The sequence below is a fragment of the Lagopus leucura genome, unplaced genomic scaffold (genome assembly GCF_019238085.1).
Source record: "Lagopus leucura isolate 7727_CA_CO unplaced genomic scaffold, USGS_WTPT01 Super-Scaffold_806, whole genome shotgun sequence".
NCBI lineage: Eukaryota > Metazoa > Chordata > Aves > Galliformes > Phasianidae > Lagopus > Lagopus leucura.
This window is the reverse complement of record NW_024962260.1, coordinates 3,059,217-3,076,265: the sequence shown is the minus strand read 5'-3', so window position 1 is coordinate 3,076,265 and position 17,049 is coordinate 3,059,217. Positions and strand designations below refer to the sequence as shown.

The 17,049-nt window shown below is 45.9% G+C and overlaps 1 protein-coding gene across 3 annotated transcripts in view; it reads left to right on the top strand.

Moving 5' to 3' along the window:
* Positions 1–16,464, top strand: part of UBE3B (ubiquitin protein ligase E3B) — a 20,331-nt gene extending 3,867 nt beyond the window's left edge. For 2 of the 3 annotated variants that reach the window (XM_042865610.1, XM_042865609.1), the window contains exons 10-28: positions 929–1,034; positions 1,636–1,756; positions 2,419–2,596; positions 3,042–3,211; positions 3,907–4,074; positions 4,837–5,008; positions 5,755–5,873; positions 6,338–6,452; positions 6,869–6,968; positions 7,780–7,899; positions 8,250–8,426; positions 8,515–8,625; positions 8,739–8,876; positions 9,283–9,348; positions 10,988–11,046; positions 12,359–12,541; positions 12,957–13,068; positions 13,445–13,537; positions 13,978–16,464. In XM_042865610.1, the coding sequence (XP_042721544.1) occupies positions 929–1,034; positions 1,636–1,756; positions 2,419–2,596; positions 3,042–3,211; positions 3,907–4,074; positions 4,837–5,008; positions 5,755–5,873; positions 6,338–6,452; positions 6,869–6,968; positions 7,780–7,899; positions 8,250–8,426; positions 8,515–8,625; positions 8,739–8,876; positions 9,283–9,348; positions 10,988–11,046; positions 12,359–12,541; positions 12,957–13,068; positions 13,445–13,537; positions 13,978–14,169 (2,500 nt within the window). In that variant the 3' untranslated portion in view covers positions 14,170–16,464. The remainder of the gene's footprint in view (positions 1–928; positions 1,035–1,635; positions 1,757–2,418; positions 2,597–3,041; positions 3,212–3,906; positions 4,075–4,836; positions 5,009–5,754; positions 5,874–6,337; positions 6,453–6,868; positions 6,969–7,779; positions 7,900–8,249; positions 8,427–8,514; positions 8,626–8,738; positions 8,877–9,282; positions 9,349–10,987; positions 11,047–12,358; positions 12,542–12,956; positions 13,069–13,444; positions 13,538–13,977) is intronic. The other variant, XM_042865611.1, reaches the window with a different exon arrangement.
* Positions 16,465–17,049: the final 585 nt, after the last annotated feature.

Sequence of the window (17,049 nt, the reverse complement as noted above, 5' to 3'; positions counted from 1 at the left end):
CTCTCTCTCTCTCTCTCTCTCTCTCTCTCTCTCTCTCTCTCTCTCTCCATCTCTTTGTGCCTGTGAGGGTATTGTCCTGATGAAAGAGCAGCTTTGGGCAAATAGTTCAAGTTACTGTCATCATTTCTCAGGTTGAAGTGCTATTAAGTCAGCAGGAAATGTTAGTGTAAGCCTAGACTTGAGTGCAGTTCCAGATCAGAGTATGGGATGTGTTTCTCTGTTGAACTGTCAGAGGGGAATGGAGCTCTCTGGATAAGTGTAGTTGTGACTCTTCACAATGAACTGCTGATGCCTGTGTACCTGTTCCTCAATTTGTAGGAGCAAAGTATGTCCTTGAAACAAGAACCAAATGCAGGTTTTTGTGGTGGTGGTTCAGTCTGTTCTCCTGAAGAAGAGCGTGCTGCAACTCTGACCTTGTCCCTGAAGAGCTCATGTCTTTTCACTTTAGCAGTCTGCAGCTTGTAACAGGCATTCTTTAAGACTTCAGTGATTCATCTGTCCCTGTTCCCTTCTATAGCTGTCACTGCTGGGTTGGTGAATCTGTGATGTTCAGTGGAGAAGCAGTGGATGCTCTTAGATATGTTACTTAACTTCTGCCTAAGGAAAATATTATTTAATTACTGTCATCATGGCAGTAGGGAAATGGGAAACTTGAGAGGTGTACTGCATAACATTTATAACTCTCTGGGTGGTGTGGATGCGCTGTGCAAAAAATACCTCATGCTGGGGACTGTTTGACTTACATTCTATTGTGTCATGATCAATTTTGTGAACTTGCTGTGGTAACAGAAATAAGTGAATTTTCTTTTTCCAGTTGTGTTTCTTGATGAGAGTAGAATCAGCAGCCAGCCCTGAGTGACTCAGTTAGAAAGGCTGCTTCTTACTTTGCTCCATTGAGTTTCTTGCACTGAAGTATTTTTCTCCGTAGCCCTGTTGTTGCTGCACAGTTCTCAGACAATCTGCTGAGGTCCTTTCTGATCCATGTCATGTCTGTTCCTGCTATAATGACCCACCTTGCTACTCTAACACCTGAGGTGAGTGAGATAATAGTACCAACTATGCACTGAATGTCACACAGCAGCACTTGTTGTTCTGCTTTATCAGCTTTTAAAACAATACTGGCATTTCTCTCCCTGTTTCATCTGTGTTCTGGAAGTGCTTGATCCTTCCACCCTCCTGATGCTCAGGGTTTCTAAATACCACAGAAGTCAGTGACACCAGTGAGGTGTTGGACTGAACTGCCCTCAAATAAATGAAATACAAGTGAAGATCTATGTACTACACACTTTGTATGTTTCTAATCTTCCATTTCTGTAACTGTGGGAGGGGACTAAACAGAAATCAGCCTGTTGCATGGCAGAGGTTCTGTGATGTAACTAGCAGGCTGTCCACTTAATCTGATTTCATGTTGGCTCCTCTTGGTGCAAGCCAGTTTTGTGTGAGATGGGCATTCTGTGCCCTTGCAGACAGACAACTGAATATCTGCCTTCAACTGCCAGGCTTTTAATTCCTTACTCTCCAACAGTTTTAACTTGCTGATCTAGAAAGAAAATCCAGACTACTGGTGGCAAATAAGGGGTGGTTGCTCTGTATGGTTATTGTCAGCCTCACTCAGAGTTAGATTTTGTATTTCAGCGCCTGGCAGTGATAGAATCTCATGATCTTTTCCGCAAATTCATCATATTCCTGAGCCGTGAAGCGCAGTGTCGAGATGTCTGCGTGTGCCTGGAAGGAAGTCACACTCTTTGCTTGTTGGGTAAGCACTTGTAAGACTTTATTTTGTGCTTTGAAGAGAGTCTTGAGCCAAATCTTCATTCTCCACAGATCAGAGCTGCCTCAAGATCACCGTTTTTATCCTTAGGTGGTTTCTAAATGATGATTGAAAATTATTTTAGAATATTGCAAGTATGGTTTAACATTAAGGATATTAGGAGGCCCTTACAAATGGAGGAAGGGTCAGAGACCTGATCTTGTTTGCATGTCATCTTGTATACGTGTGAAATATTATTGTGAAGTATCATCTCCACTTTCTTTTCACCTGGATTCCAAGAAAGTCCTGTAGTGCAGCAGATCTGAATCTGATTTCCCTAAATAGATGTGCTGCTGAAATATTTAAGTATCCGTTTCAGGAACAGTTGGAACTCAAGAATCCCCATAGCTGGAGCTTATAGTAGTTTGTAGAAGGTTTTGGTAGGATACAGATGAGGAGGCTGCAGGAGGGTGCTGAAGTGACATCCTGCCTTCGTGGCTGACATGATGGAAATGGCCTCCTGCAGGGTAACCTCTAGTCATTTCTCACAGTACTCCTCTTATGGTCTTGAAAATAGTTGTGTGTTCATTTTGTCTCTTTTGTCTGTCACCTCTGTCCTGCAGTATCTGTTCCTCTTCTAAGCCTTGCTTTACTGGTTGTTCTGCCAGGTAATCTTGTGTACTTGGGCTCCTTGAATGATAAAGTGCTTGAGGACGAGACAGCTCATTTTGTGGGTGTGCTCATTCACATGCTCTCCTACTGCCAGAAGTATGTTTCACAAAAGAAATCCAATCTGACCCACTGGCATCCTGTTCTGGGCTGGTTTTCACAGACTGTGGATTATGGGTAAGAGAGGAGGACTTGATGGTGACAGATGATTAAGCTTCTCCATGTATTTTGTTATTACTACAATGTGTTGTTTTTTTTTAAGCTGCAGAACGTTTTGAGCTTTGAGATAAGCACTGTAATTCTACTCAGAATGATTTATCAGACACTTCAGGATATATCTGCACAACTTAAACTGCTCCATTCATACACAATATTACATGAGGAAGTTCAGTTAGTATTGTCAGACTGGTAACAGTGGCTGTGCTGGCACACTTGATTTAGGACTTAGGTATCTTTTTGTTCTCTCAAATATTTTGTTCTTTTCTTTTCCTTTCCCCCCCATTGAGGACCAACTGCAGTGTGGGTGCATGCTCCATTTTGACTGCAAGCTGAATGTATCAGCATATCAATGGTGTTTTATTCCAGCCTGCCTTCTAAGATGTCTCTCCGACTTTTCTTTTAGATTGAATGAGTCCATGCCTCTGCTGACAAAGCAACTGCAGCATCTCTGGGGAGTCCATATGATCCGCATCCTCTTCAGTGATGTGCTCAGCAAGAAATTGCTAGAGAATCAGGAAATAGCTCAGCTGCCAACACAGCCAGTTTCCCCTCAGAACAGCCTCCCTATGAAGAGTCAGTTCTGCAGGGTTGCTTTTGTGTCTACATTTGTGTGTGTGTTTCTGTCTCCCAGTCTCACAGGAGTTGGGCTTTTCCACTTAGCTAAAAGCTTTGAGTAATTACTTGCAGCAGCTGCTGCTGCTTAGGTGGGGATGTGATCTCTGTTATTTGTAATTCCTGCTCGCAGTGCTCTGTGACCTGGGGCAAGTCTCTTACTTTGATGCTGTGAAAATATGTGCTTATTTTAGCAGTTTTTTCTCATTGTTTTGCAAGTAGCTAAAGTGCTTACTGCATTGCTTAGTGCTTCCCAAGGCAAGATGGGGGAGGCCAGCTTCCCAGGTGAAAAGCAAGGTGAAGCTGGCCTGGAGGCTTTTGTTGCATGGTGATCCTGCAGAAGAGTATTGAGAATAAGACAGCTGTAACCTAGCAATATTCCAGCTGCTAGCCATAGCACTAGATTCTGTGGCTCATTAATTCCTGCAGATTTGGTAAAGTTTCAGACTCAAGGGTAATGCCCCACTGAAACATTCTTCTGCATTATTAGCAGCTGTACAACACGCTGTAAGAAAAATCCCCCCAAACCTACTGTCCATTGGTGACCCAGTTTGCTAAAACCCTCCATCGCAGGGTTACAAAACTGCTAAGGATAAGGAATGGTTTGGAGTAACTCCTATGTCCTGAGCCACTGTTTCATGTTCTTCCATCACCAGATCTTTTCAAGAGAGCTTTTCAGAAGTCTGCATCTGTGCGCAACATCCTGAAGCCTGTTGGGGGCAAGCGAGTGGACTCTGCTGAAGTGCAGAAGGTGTGCAGTATCTGTGTCCTGTACCAGACCACGCTCACAACGCTCACACAGATACGCCTGCAGATACTCACAGGTCAGGGCACATCTGTGCTTTTCAAATCATGTAAAAAATGAAGGAAAAAATAGCATTTTCTTATTAAATTCTGTTGACTTGTTGTCAGTAATACAGCTACCAACATTTTAGTGACTGGTTGGATGGAAGGCTTGTTCCATCCTGAATCGTACACCTGATCAATAATGTTCTTTATCAAGCATTAGCTCTCCAGAATACAAACTGAGGCATGTTTTCCTGTAATCATAGAATCATAGAATCACCAAGGTTGGAAAAGACCTTCAAGATCATCCAGTCCAACCATTCACCTATTCCCAATAGCTCCCACTAAACCATGTCCCTCAACACAATGAAACTTTGCTTACTCCATATCAAATTTAAAACTAAGTCAGTCTTAAGCCTCACAGTATTAATCTTTGTGGTGGAAACATTGAATGTTTTCATACATTTTCAGGAACAAATTGCCTTCCCCTTCATCTATCTGGAGATCAGGTAAATGCTCCTTTGGTCTAGTGCCTATGGCAGAGGAGTGAATCCAGAGTGGGAAAGGGTTGCAGAGATGCAAGCAGTTCATACCTTGTTAAAAGAGTCTTTCTGCTTTCCTGGTGTCTCCTCATGCAGGTGGGCTTTGGAGCCCAGTGTGATGCCTGTGTTCCCTTCAAGTAAAGGATTACTTTGCAAAAGGTTCTATCAGCACCAAGCTCTGTTTTCCTCTTTGAGCCTGCCTGAATAAGCAGGCAGGAAAAGCTTTACTGAGTGCCCTTTATATTTTTTCATTGCTAGGCCTCACTTACTTGGATGATCTGTTGCCCAAATTATGGGCTTTTATCTGTGAGCTGGGACCACAGGGCGGGTTGAAGCTCTTCTTGGAATGCCTGAATAATGACACGGAAGAATCCAAGAGGCTGCTGGCCATGTTGATGCTCTTCTGCGACTGCTCCCGCCACCTTATCACGTAGGTAGCAAGCAAAGGGTGCTCTCTGTATCTGTAATGTAAAACTCTTGTGTTCCTTAGGTTTCAAGAGGAATAATTAAGGTATTGCTGTCTTTGCATAAAGATAACAAGGTAGTTAAAGCAGGAGGCTTCTTGAGTGTAATCCTGAGGAAGGATTATGTTCAGAAGGACTTTCCCCCATCAGCCTTTTGCTGCTTCAGGAGCATACAGCTGGCTGAAGGGACAGCAAAAGACTATGGAAAAAGCAAGGGGGGGAGAAATGTTCTTCCTACAGCTTATGGGCAGCAATTGCATCAATCTTGGTGTAGACATCTTTGAAGGATGGTGATACAGTGCTGCTGCAAGAAAGCTTGGCAGCTTACGTGCTTCTGTTTGCAGCTCTGTTGCTGTCTTGCTCATTGGCTTGTGCAGCACAAAGAGTGGGGGAAAAAGTGTGGAAAACTGCCCTTGCTGGTCAGTAGAGACTGTTTTGATGATGGAGAAAGCTCTCTTTGGGACTAGCCCACAGTTCCTTTTAACTGTGAATACTGCCTGTGCTTGTATCTCAGACCTTTCCTGCTGTCTAATGTTACAGTCAGATGTCAATCAAAATCAATAAACGAGGATTAGTTGTTTGTGCCTTCAGATTCTCATGGGTGTCAGTCATCACAGAAATAAGCTGCTGCTAAAGGATAATGTGCCTTTGTGAAAATTTCAAAAGGGAATTAAATCAACACTTGTACATTTGCATTTGTTTTCTCTGATAGGATTCTTGATGACATAGAAGTCTATGAAGAGCAGATTTCATTCAAGCTGGAAGAGCTCGTTACCATCTCATCTTTTCTGAATTCTTTTGTGTTTAAGATGATCTGGGATGGAATTGTGGGTAAGTGCTTTCAGTAGCTCAAGTTGAAGATGCTAATAGAACAATATGCAGCATTAATTTTGGAATTGGAAGCTTCTGCTAATTACTCTGCACAGAAGCATGACGTTATGTGGCTCAAGGACATATCCCAGTGTTTTGGTGTGCGGATGCTACTGTCATGCTTGGCACCAAATACAATGCACTCATCTATTACAAAAGAGAATTTGTTTACCAGGCATGATGGGCATATTGGCTTTTGTCATCTTGCTAGAGTTTCTGAAAATATGTGGTGTCAATCTGCATGTGGATATAATTTGATCAAAGAAGTCTTTTGGGAGGCACAAAAATCCTACTTTCCTCTGAATGCAGCAGAGGTTAGAAGAAATACTCTCCTGTTAGTGAGGGGGAGATGATCAACATGTTGCCTTTGGACACTGCTGTTACTTAGGGTGCCTGGCCATTGCTGCTTTCTTCCTTTTGTTCAGAGAACGCCAGGGGGGAGACGCTGGAGCTCTTTCACTCTGTCCATGGCTGGCTCATGGTCTTGTATGAGAGGGACTGCCGCAGGCGTTTTGCTCCTGAGGACCACTGGCTACGGAAGTAAGTGTCCCAGCTTACAGAAGGGGTCTTGTGCAGCTGTGTGCTTGCCCCAGGGTGTCAGCTTCCCTTTGGGAGTTTGGTTTGGGATCCTTTCCTTTGCATTGGGTGCATGTCGTGTTGCACCTGAGGCTGAGTCAGAAATACTTCCTGAATTGATTGCATTTAAGAACACCCTTTCTCTGTGTCTTAAATACTCTGCTACTCTTAGTGATTAGCTGCCACTTGTGGAAGCTGGTGCTTTGAAAAGTGGCGGAGTACCTAACAGCCTGCATACCTCTAGCCTTCCTAGATGTGTACGCCTGAGTACTTCAGTCACATTTGAAATCATTACAGGCTTCCTCTTTGTTCTACCCCCAGCTGTTTACCACACCTGGGCGCTTCCCTGGGATCTCTAAGTCTGTTCCTTTTCTTGTAAGGGACCTCAAACCCAGCGTGCTCTTCCAGGAGCTGGACAAGGACAAGAAACGAGCTCAGCTGCTCCTGCAGTACATCCCACATGTCATTCCCCACAAGAATGTGAGTGGGATGGGGGAAGGGGTGGAGGCTGAGAAGATGGTGGCCTTGGACAGAATCATAGAATCATAGAATCACTAAGGTTGGAAAAGACCTAAAAGATCACCCAGTCCAACCGTTCACCTATTCCCAATAGCTCCTACTAAACCATGTCCCTCAACGCAACATCCAGTCTTTCCTTGAACACCCCCAGGGTCGGTGATTCCACCACCTCCCTGGGCAGTCCATTCCAGTGCCTGACCACCCTTTCTGAAAAGTAATACTTCCTCATGTCCAGCCTGAATCTCCCCTGCCGTAGCTTGAAACCATTCCCCCTGGTCCTATCACTGATGACACGAGAGAAGAGGCCGACCCCCCAGCTCACTACAACCTCCCTTCAGGAAGTTATAGAGAGCAATAAGGTCTCCCCTGAGCCTCCTCTTCTCCAGGCTGAACATTCCCAGCTCCTTCAGCCTCTCCTCATATGGCCTGTGTTCCAGACCCCTCACCAGCTTTGTTGCCCTTCTTTGAACACGTTCCAGGACTTCAATATCTTTCTTGCAGGGAAAGGGACACGTGTCCTGGGCATTTTGTGAAGTGGAGCTTGTGAATGAAATATTAATTAAATTAAGGTCTTTATCTGCCTCCATGGGGAATGAGGAGGCAGATCTTCCTGTTTGTAGCGAGTTAGTGACGTAGCAGCATTGGGTCTACCTGGGAATGGACAACCAAGAGCCAGATCCTACCATATATTAGGAACATCTGAAAGCCCTGCTGCATTGGAGGCTGAGTAGGATCCCTGTGGATGAAGGCTTATCTTTATTTTCTTTCTAAGAGGGTGCTGCTTTTCCGAAACATGGTTACAAAGGAGAAGGAGAAGCTTGGGTTGGTTGAAACCAGCTCTGCATCACCTCATGTCACACACATCACTATCCGCCGCTCACGAATGTTGGAGGTGAGTGATACGCCTTGCAGAAGTCAACTAACAAGGCAGTAATTTGGCATGACAAAAGGGGGTGTGAATATGTTTATCTTCTCTCAGGGAGACCCTGTGGGACTCCCCATGCAATTCTGCCTGCCTTTTTTTTATGAGTTGATAACACAGAAACTTGCTGGATCTTAATTCAGTTCAGACTAAGGCTTGCAGTTTTGACTAGGAAAAATGCCAGTCTTTTTGGACACCAAAACTCAATGATAAACATGGAGATTTTTGTGGTGTATCTCTATCTCCTGTGTCTGCATGTCTGCATGAGTGTTTCACATGTCTTCCCACACGTTTGTCCTGGGGCTTTCTGGTCTGTTTAGGATGGATATGAACAGCTACGGCAGCTTTCCCAGAACGCCATGAAGGGAGTGATCAGAGTGAAGTTTGTGAATGATCTGGGTGTCGATGAGGCTGGTATTGATCAAGATGGTGTCTTCAAAGAGTTTCTGGAAGAGATAATAAAGAAGGTGTTTGACCCTGCACTCAACTTGTTCAAGGTACAGTGTGGGGCTGCGGATGCTGACTGTGATGACCAGCTGCAGGCAGAAGCAGGCTGGCTCACTGGGCTGTTATCTCTGTGTGCAGACAACCAGTGGTGATGAGAGGCTGTATCCATCCCCAACATCCTATATTCATGAGAACTACCTGCAGCTCTTTGAGTTTGTGGGGAAGATGCTTGGAAAGGCTGTATATGAGGTAAGCCAAAAGTGCTGTGCTAGGATATGTTTACTGTTAGCACAGTGCTAAACCAAAGACATCACACATAGTCAGCACGCAGTGTGACCTCTGCATGTATTTATTGTCTGCAGGGAATAGTTGTGGATGTACCATTTGCTTCCTTCTTCTTGAGTCAGCTCCTTGGACACCACCACAGTGTCTTCTACAGCTCTGTAGATGAACTTCCCTCCTTGGACTCTGAGTTCTATAAAAATCTCACTTCAATTAAGGTTTGAGCATTACTACTTCTGCTGTTCAACTCCCTTATCACTGGCTGCTGCTAGACTTGCAAATGCCTTTAGGATATTTGAAAAACATCCCAAAAGTAGTAGAGCAGTGGAGATACTTGCTGGTTCTGAAGCAATATAACATGCAGCTGTCCTGTTTTTTTTACCAAGGCAAGCAGGGATAAAAAGGAGTCTGAAGGTGTAAACTAGGAATTATTGATCTCCATTTCCAGAGGTTTAGCCTCAACTCTTGTACAGTCTCTCCATAACTTTGAGCAAGTCATGTATGCATTATGCTTCTGTGCCTGGTGCCTTCTGGGGTTCACTTAATGAGAGAGTGATACAGAAATGAAGAGCTGCTGTTCCTGCTGCTTAACACCAACTCCTTTGCCTTTTTCTGTTCCCGTAGCGTTACGATGGTGATATCAGTGACTTGGGCTTAACGCTGTCCTACGACGAAGATGTGATGGGTCAGGTAGGCTTTTAGTCAATGACTTTTGGACCTTATCTCAGCTCCTGTGCCAGCTGTTGATGACAGAGTTCTGGGTACTGATATTCTGAGTTCAGGGTCCTGGCTCAGGCAGTCCCTCTTTGTTAGATCCTAGTTGCTCCCTGTGGGACCATCTCCCTCACTTCTGGCTGCTGTTACCAGGAAGAGCTTCTGAAGCGTTGAAAGCAATCCTGAGGACTGATCACTGCCCACTGATGATGGAATTGGCAGATTGTGAATACGAGCAGTTAGCAGCAGAACTAGGTTTGACTCCTGAGCAGAAGTATCCTATCTTTTCTCAGTGTCCATAGGGCAGAGAGACTCACCTGCAGGCTGTGTGGCCAGCAGAAGGCATCCATTCTCTCTAATGAGCTTTCTGCCCAAACTTGTGCTTCACTGAGCGCTTTTCACTCTGTGATTCTGGATATGTAATACAGATGCTTTATTTGGCCTCATCTAACCAGGGATTTTGAGGAGATTGATAAATGGCCTTGTTTGACTGCAGGTAGGACACAGCTCAGCTCTTCCTCTCACAAAAAAAATGGCTGTGCTCAAAGGTTGGCTCCAATTCAGAGCTTGTCTGAACTCAGCTGTAGGATTCTGTGGCTTCATTCAATATTTATCTATGGGCAGAGAATAGCTTTTTTTTATTGAAAAAGTTTGCCCTCTGGCCCTTAATTTTTTCTAGTGTGAAGATTTTTACTTTTCAGTTGAAAAACATTTTGTGTTTTTCCTATACAACTGGTTTTCTTTTCTCTTAAAAAGAATCTGTGTGAGTAGCAAGGAAATCTTCTTAATGTAACAGTTTCTGTGATGGAAACTTGAAGTTTGACAGTAAGGCACTTGGCCTTGAAAAGAAAAGTCTGTAGACCTCCATGTGAAGGTTTGATATGTGGTTGCACTTGTGCACTGGATTCTGTGAAGTTCTTCTTAGCCACTGGTGCTGTAGTGATGCTGTGGGTTCATAGCTGGAAGACATGGGTAGATAAGAATAAGTTGCCTTTGCTGTCTGTGAATTCAATGAGAAGAGCACTACTAGAGCTAAGGTAGCTCAGAGAGCAGTAAGTCATGGAGTGCCAGTCAGGGGCATTTGAGCACCAGGCAGGATGGAGGTCCTTCCTTGCCATCTCCCTTTCCAAGTGTGCTCTGCTCCATGTTGTGAGTGCCCATCTGGAAGGACAGTGAACTCCAGGGAGCTCTGTCACTCGGCAGCCCCAGGTAAGACCTGTGGAGCAGATAGCTCTGGGTTGGGCTGTTAGACCAAGCTTTGTGAAGGCTCTGAGGCTGTCCAGTGTCTGGACTGTGGGATTGTGACAGCCCCCCAGGGCTCTCTGAGTTGATTTGCATGTGGTTCAGCAGTGATGGAGCAGAGGAGATGAGGGCTTCCTCAGAGATGTGCTGGCGCTGCTGGTGGGAGAGCTGGGGAGTTCCCTACTGTTCAGTTGCTATGTTAACAGTTAAGTGAAACTGGTTTGAGGCAGAAGTGGGATTATTACTTAAATTTTAAATCCTACTGTTTTATTGTAAAAATAAATGTTTTATGGGGAGGCAACAGCTTAGCGTGACATTTCTTTCCATTGTGGTTCCAGGCAGTAATTAGCAATACAATCATTTCTTCCCTCAGCTTGTTTGCCATGAACTTGTTCCTGGAGGGAAGACCATTCCCGTTACCAATGAAAATAAGTAAGTACAGCAATTAGATTTTTAAGGTCACCACTGCAAAATACTTTATTCTAGTTCCTTGGGCTTGCATCTGGAATGAATTGAGATAGATTAGAGTAGAAGGAGCCCATAAATATCTTAATAGAATTTACTGGTTACAGTTCATCGGCAGAAATTGTATTAAATTCGATTTGCAAAATAGAAATTGACAATTTACTTCTTGCAGCAGTGTTTCTGAGGTCAAAGGCACACAGTCTGTGAGATTCTGCAGGATTTAATGATGGTGATAGATGCAGACAGATGGATTCAAAGCAATTCAGGCACACAGTCGTGAACACAGAGGGCACAGATGCTCAAAGACACCTTGGAGCAGACAGATCTTCTCAAAATGATAACATGTGGCAGTTGTATAAAGCACTGTTCTTCAGAAGAGGCAGTGGTGAATTCAAATGCAGTCGACAGTCGTACTTTAGACACAGGAAATCAGAGGAGACACGGAGCCCTGTAGCTATTTTCACAGATAACCAGCTTTTAGATAGTTATCATAAATGTCAACTCCAGAGCCTGAAAACCAAACCCACCTTTCTGTTCCCTTCATATTTTTTTTCTTAGCTATACCCTTCAGTGATCATAAATGCAAGGTAAAATACCTGGTATGCAGGTGTGTGTTAGAGCTGGTAATCTGGGGTTTGTTCGCTTTAATGGTAAATGAAAGCTGGATCCTACCTGAAGATTCATCTTTATTAGTGTGCTTTGCAATCGGATGTGCCCACTGTTTTTCCCTCTTGAGCTCTTACTGAGGAGTTTGCATCTGAAGGGATCTTTCTGTGGCTTGTCAGGAGTCAGCTCAGGGAGGAAGTTGAAAGTCCTGTATGATGCTGTGCTCTCTTACAGCAGAAACTTTGAAGCTTTTGTGCAGATGAACGCACAAATTGGTAGCTGGGAGGGAGCACAAGTATTATAAAATGGAAGCAATCCAGGAGAAAGTTCTTTCTCTCAATGACGGTGAGGTTACCTTGCTGAAAACACAGACAACATGAATGTGCCTTGGAGCTGATGAGCAGCAAGCTCTCTTGTTTTGGCTGGTGGTAAGCAGAGGAAGTCTGGTGCCTCCTTTTAATAAACAGTGCGCCTCTTCTTCCGCACTACTGAGCTGAAGGTAAAAAATCTCCTCAGTGTTCTTAGTGTGTTAATCCCAATGCAGTGAGGGCTGTTAGTCTTAAGGTATTGGGAAAAAAAAGGCCTGTATTTTCATCATAGCAAAATATTTCATAGTCTGAGGTGGATCTCTCGCTGCTCTGGCTCTCTGGCTGCCACCTTCCCTCACACACAGGATCAGCTACATCCATCTGATGGCTCACTTCCGGATGCACACACAGATCAAGAGTCAGACAGCAGCGCTCATCAGCGGATTCAGGTCGATCATTAAGCCTGAGTGGATTCGTATGTTCTCTGCACCAGAGCTGCAGCGACTGATCTCTGGTGACAATGCTGAGATTGACCTCGAGGACTTAAAGTAAGTGACCAACCGAGTCAGCAAATGGAGCTGTGTTACTGTGTGGTCATTTGGAGGTTTGCAGGAGGCTGACCCGTTCCCAGCTAACTGTTTGTGCTAATGGGAATTACGAGCAGATGGAAGGAAATGGAATGAATACTAAGTTCCTTAAAGCTAATCTGGACAAAGTATTAATGAATGCAAAAGGTCCTTTCCTCCACTGGCATGCAGTGGTTCCCAAGAGCAGAATTTCTGTCCTTTCCTCTGCTCAAGCAACCGAGGAAGCATTTGTGGGGCTCTGTGCTGACAGTGTTTGCTACAGCAGTGAAGCCTGACTCATGGTAGCAGTACTGATCCTTCCAGCACTTGTGTGCTGGCATTTGTGACCCTGCTGCTGCAGTGGGATGCAAACCTGTCACAACCTTTTTCTCCCCAGAAAACACACAGTGTACTATGGGGGCTTCCATGGGAGTCATCGGGTCATTATCTGGTTGTGGGACATCCTAGCCAATGACTTCAGCCCTGAGGAGAGAGCCATGTTTCTGAAGGTACGTGCAGTCTCTTCAGCCCAACCTGGAATTCAGGGTAGTTGAGTCGGTGCTGTTCTCCTCCTGTTACCTGTTTTCTGCCCTAATGGAAGGAATATCAGAATGCCGAGTGCCTTAAAATCGACACCGTGCTCCCCTGGTGGGGGTGCTCTGGAAGCAGAGTTCTATAAATGCTCTTTTGTTAACATGAATAGTGCTGCATGGATGGCAGTTCTCAAAGGCTAGAAGAGCTGAGCACAAAGCTCATCAGTGTTGTATGGTGGGGTGCTCAGATGCCAGTCTAAGCAGCTGTTTGCTGTGACTGCATCAGCCACGTGTCTGTTACAGCCAGGCTGCTCTCACTGCTGCTGTCTTTCACTGTCCATCACTTTTTCAGTTTGTTACCAGCTGCTCTAGGCCTCCACTTCTGGGCTTTGCCTACCTCAAGCCTCCATTTTCCATCCGTTGTGTGGAAGTCTCTGATGACCAGGTAGGCAGCCTGCTGGCTCGTGTTTCATGCATTCCTTGCCACGCTTCTGGCAGGCCTCTTTCCCTGCCCGGCCTCCTCATCTCTATCCAACCAGGAAACTAAACTATAAAGATGTGTATTCTACAAATGAAGGTGAAAACGGCCTTCCACTAACAGAATGCATATGGCTGTACCTCCCTCCTTCCCAACTCAGCAGCAGCTGGGCTCTTCATGCTTATTTGCAAAGTTGTGCTTTCTCCTCACACATGACCTCCTCATGCTTCTGATCCTGTTCCACGGTGCCCCCTGCTTGTGTAACGGCACTTGGAGTTAAAAGCAGCTCATTGCTAGCAGCTGTGGGGGCAGGGTTTTAGGATCTGGTTCTCCCTATTCCCAGCTCTGTTAGCACCTCCTTGCTTTTAATATATGCAAAATGAGCTCAGCACTTCTGCCCTGTTCAGGACACCGGTGACACGCTGGGCAGTGTGCTGCGGGGCTTCTTCACCATCCGCAAGAAAGAGCCAGGCGGGCGTCTCCCAACCTCCTCCACGTGTTTCAACCTCCTCAAGCTTCCCAACTACAGCAAGAAGAGCATTCTGCGGGAGAAGCTGCGCTACGCCATCAGCATGAACACTGGCTTCGAGTTATCCTAGTTGCCGTGACCTGGACTCCACAACAGGGGCTCTGAGGGCTGCTGACTGCTGCTGCAGGTGGAGGCCTTCGCACACAGAGCGCATCGGCTCCGTGGGAGCTAACTGCTCACTCGAGGGCTGGAGAGATGCAGCTGATCGTAGAGGTTTACAGGGAAGAGCTTCTGGGCTAGACAGGGCTGGCTCTTTTTGGGCACTCCTCCAGGATGAAGGAGGCGATGGGCCTGATCCAATACTCTTCACTTGACACCCACGTAAATCATCTTTAAAAGCAAACCCCGGGGGAGCATAAAAGGAACACTTAAAAGTGCCAGTCAGATTAGTGACCGTCATACCCTCAGCAGGCGGCTGCCTCTGCAGGAATATTTCTTTTTCCTTTCCCAGGAGATGGTCTGGTTTCTTACTGGGTGGAAGCCGATCAGTGAAAAGCTGCACAAAGGCAGAAATGGGACCGAGCCCACAAGGAGACAAGCACAAAGCTGCAGTGCTGGACGTGCTGCAAACAGGCACTGGTTACTCAGGTCAGGTAATGCGTGAGGGCTTTCTGATGCCCTTACTCCATGTAAGGCCCTTGCATTTGTCTCAGAGAATGAACCACTAGCCCAGACTCGAGAAGCAGCAGGTTAAATGCAAGCAGATGGACCCTGCCATTCTCAGGAAGGCTTTGGAGCACTGTAGGTTAAGAGCTCAAGCAGCAGGCATGGGGGTCAGGGTGCTGAGCCAGCTGTGCCTCTGCCAAGCTCTTGCTAGAGCTGTGATTTGGACAAAAGGGGTTGTTGGAATTTGTTTGGGAGCAGAAAAGGTTTAATTTTATTTAGCTGGAAGCTTGCACATGGCTTGGGTAGCCCTTGCTCCCCAGCAGAGTTGCAGTGGGACGGGTGCCCCCTGTGCTTTCTGGAAGGGGAATGTGTCAGGCTGCCCAAAGCCCTCTGAAAACCTCTGCTGGCAAAGCTCCACTACTTGGATAGAAGTTTCACTTTGTCTGCAGTCTCTTTTGTTAGGGAGATGCGTTGTTGTGAACCCAGACTTGGCCTCTGTGTAACAGCCACATTTGCTTTGTTGCCAAAGTCTTTGTTTTAGTTGCTTTGCCTCTTTCTGGCCTTTTACAAGCTGATGTTTGCCTGTAACAGGCAGCTTTTTCAGGTTTTGTTTGTGAAAGAAAGGGTGTGAGTGGGGGTGTGTGTGTGTGTGTGTGTGTGTTGGGGAGGTGTGGAGCCTTTCTGGAGTTTCTACTGATATGCAGAGCCTCATCTGTGATGTCTCTGCAGCTTCACCTTCCTCTCCTCTCCGGTGTGCTCAGCAAAACACAGAGAGAGGTTCCTGGGCTCTCTGGAAGGCCCTCTTAACCACCCTAACCACTGTGTGCTGCATGTCAGACCAGAAAATAATGGCAACATTCAACCCAGAGTACAGAAATGCCCTTTGCTTTATCTTTCTCTGTTCTATATGGCATTAACTGATTTTTTTCAGAGAAAATGGAAAATGGAGGTGCCTGGAAATGCATCTGGAAAGCAGCGTTGAGTCCTTTTTCTTAATCATCTCAGTAATAGAAAGCAGGACTGATTGGAAATGTTAGCAAGGACACAAATGTCTGCATTCCGAGAATTCAAGATGCTGGACTAAGTCCAAAGAAGATAAAGATGATGGTAAAAATTGTTTGGGGTTGTTCTTACGTTGTTTCTGTTTCTTTCCTTTAAGAGCATTTCAGCGTTAGGCTGTTAACTGTGCGGCTGAGAGGCTTAGGCTCTGAGTTGTACCATCCCTAATTAAAGGGTAACACCAGATCCCTTTCTCTAGGATTCTCAAGGAGGGCAGTGATCGTTGTGTGAAAGGCTTTGAACACAATGAAGTAAAATCTTCGCTCCTCTTTTTTCCCTTCGTTCCTCAGGAGTACAATTCCTAGAAAAGATCTCAATGTGATCTTAGCCAGGTCCCTCCCAGCCTGGAAATATTGCACTACCAGACAGTACATCCAATTTTGTAGCTAGCAGATAAAACGTGATTGTGTAGTAAGCACCCTGGTGACCGTGTGTGCAGCAACAATATTTCTTTTGAGTAGCTGACTCCTGTACAACCGAGTCTTTAATAGGATTTCAGCCGAGCAGAAGGCTGAGAACCATTCCCTGCCCACACTGCTGTGTTCTGTGCAGGTGTCCTTTGTAGGACAGGGATGGCTTTGCCACGGGAGATTAATGACTATTTTTTCTATAGAAGACTTGCTGCTGTGGAGACCTTGGTACATCTCTTGTATAAGCAATGCAAAGGAAAGAGGAAAAAATAAACCTGGTATGACGATTGGATGGTTCTTCTTCCTTTCCCCAGGGGTAGGGAAACCACAGGGTGTAATGTGTGGAGTGTACAGCACAGTGGGAGCAGAGCTTTGGAGCAGCTCCTCTGCCAGCAGGCTGTGGAGTGGGCATGGAGGCTGCTGGGTGCTTGGGGATCCCTTTTTTCAGGCTGGTTGCTGGCACACGTGCTCTGAGCCAGGCTCCCTGGGCACTGCCTACGTGGCTGTGACCAGCTCTGAGCCTGGAAGGGACCTGCCAGGGTTCCTTGGAGCAGGATTTCTAGACTGTGTTTGGAGAAATGCTATGCAGTCTTGCAGGGTGCTGTGACAGCCCTTAAGGGGGGTTTGTTGTCCTCAGTGTAAGCAGGTGCTTGTGGGGCCCTTCATATCACACAGAGCCACATGGCTGCTGGTCCTGCTTCCCTGCAGTGCTTGGGGCAGCCCTGTGGGCTCTGGGGCTCAGCTGGGGCGAGGGCTTGGTGGGAGCATGGCCCAGGGCTCCCAGTCAGTGTGCAAGCACCATTGTTTTGACACTGAGGCATATGGCACCATCAGAAATGGCAAAAAGAAATCTCACAGCAGATGCTGTGAAGGCA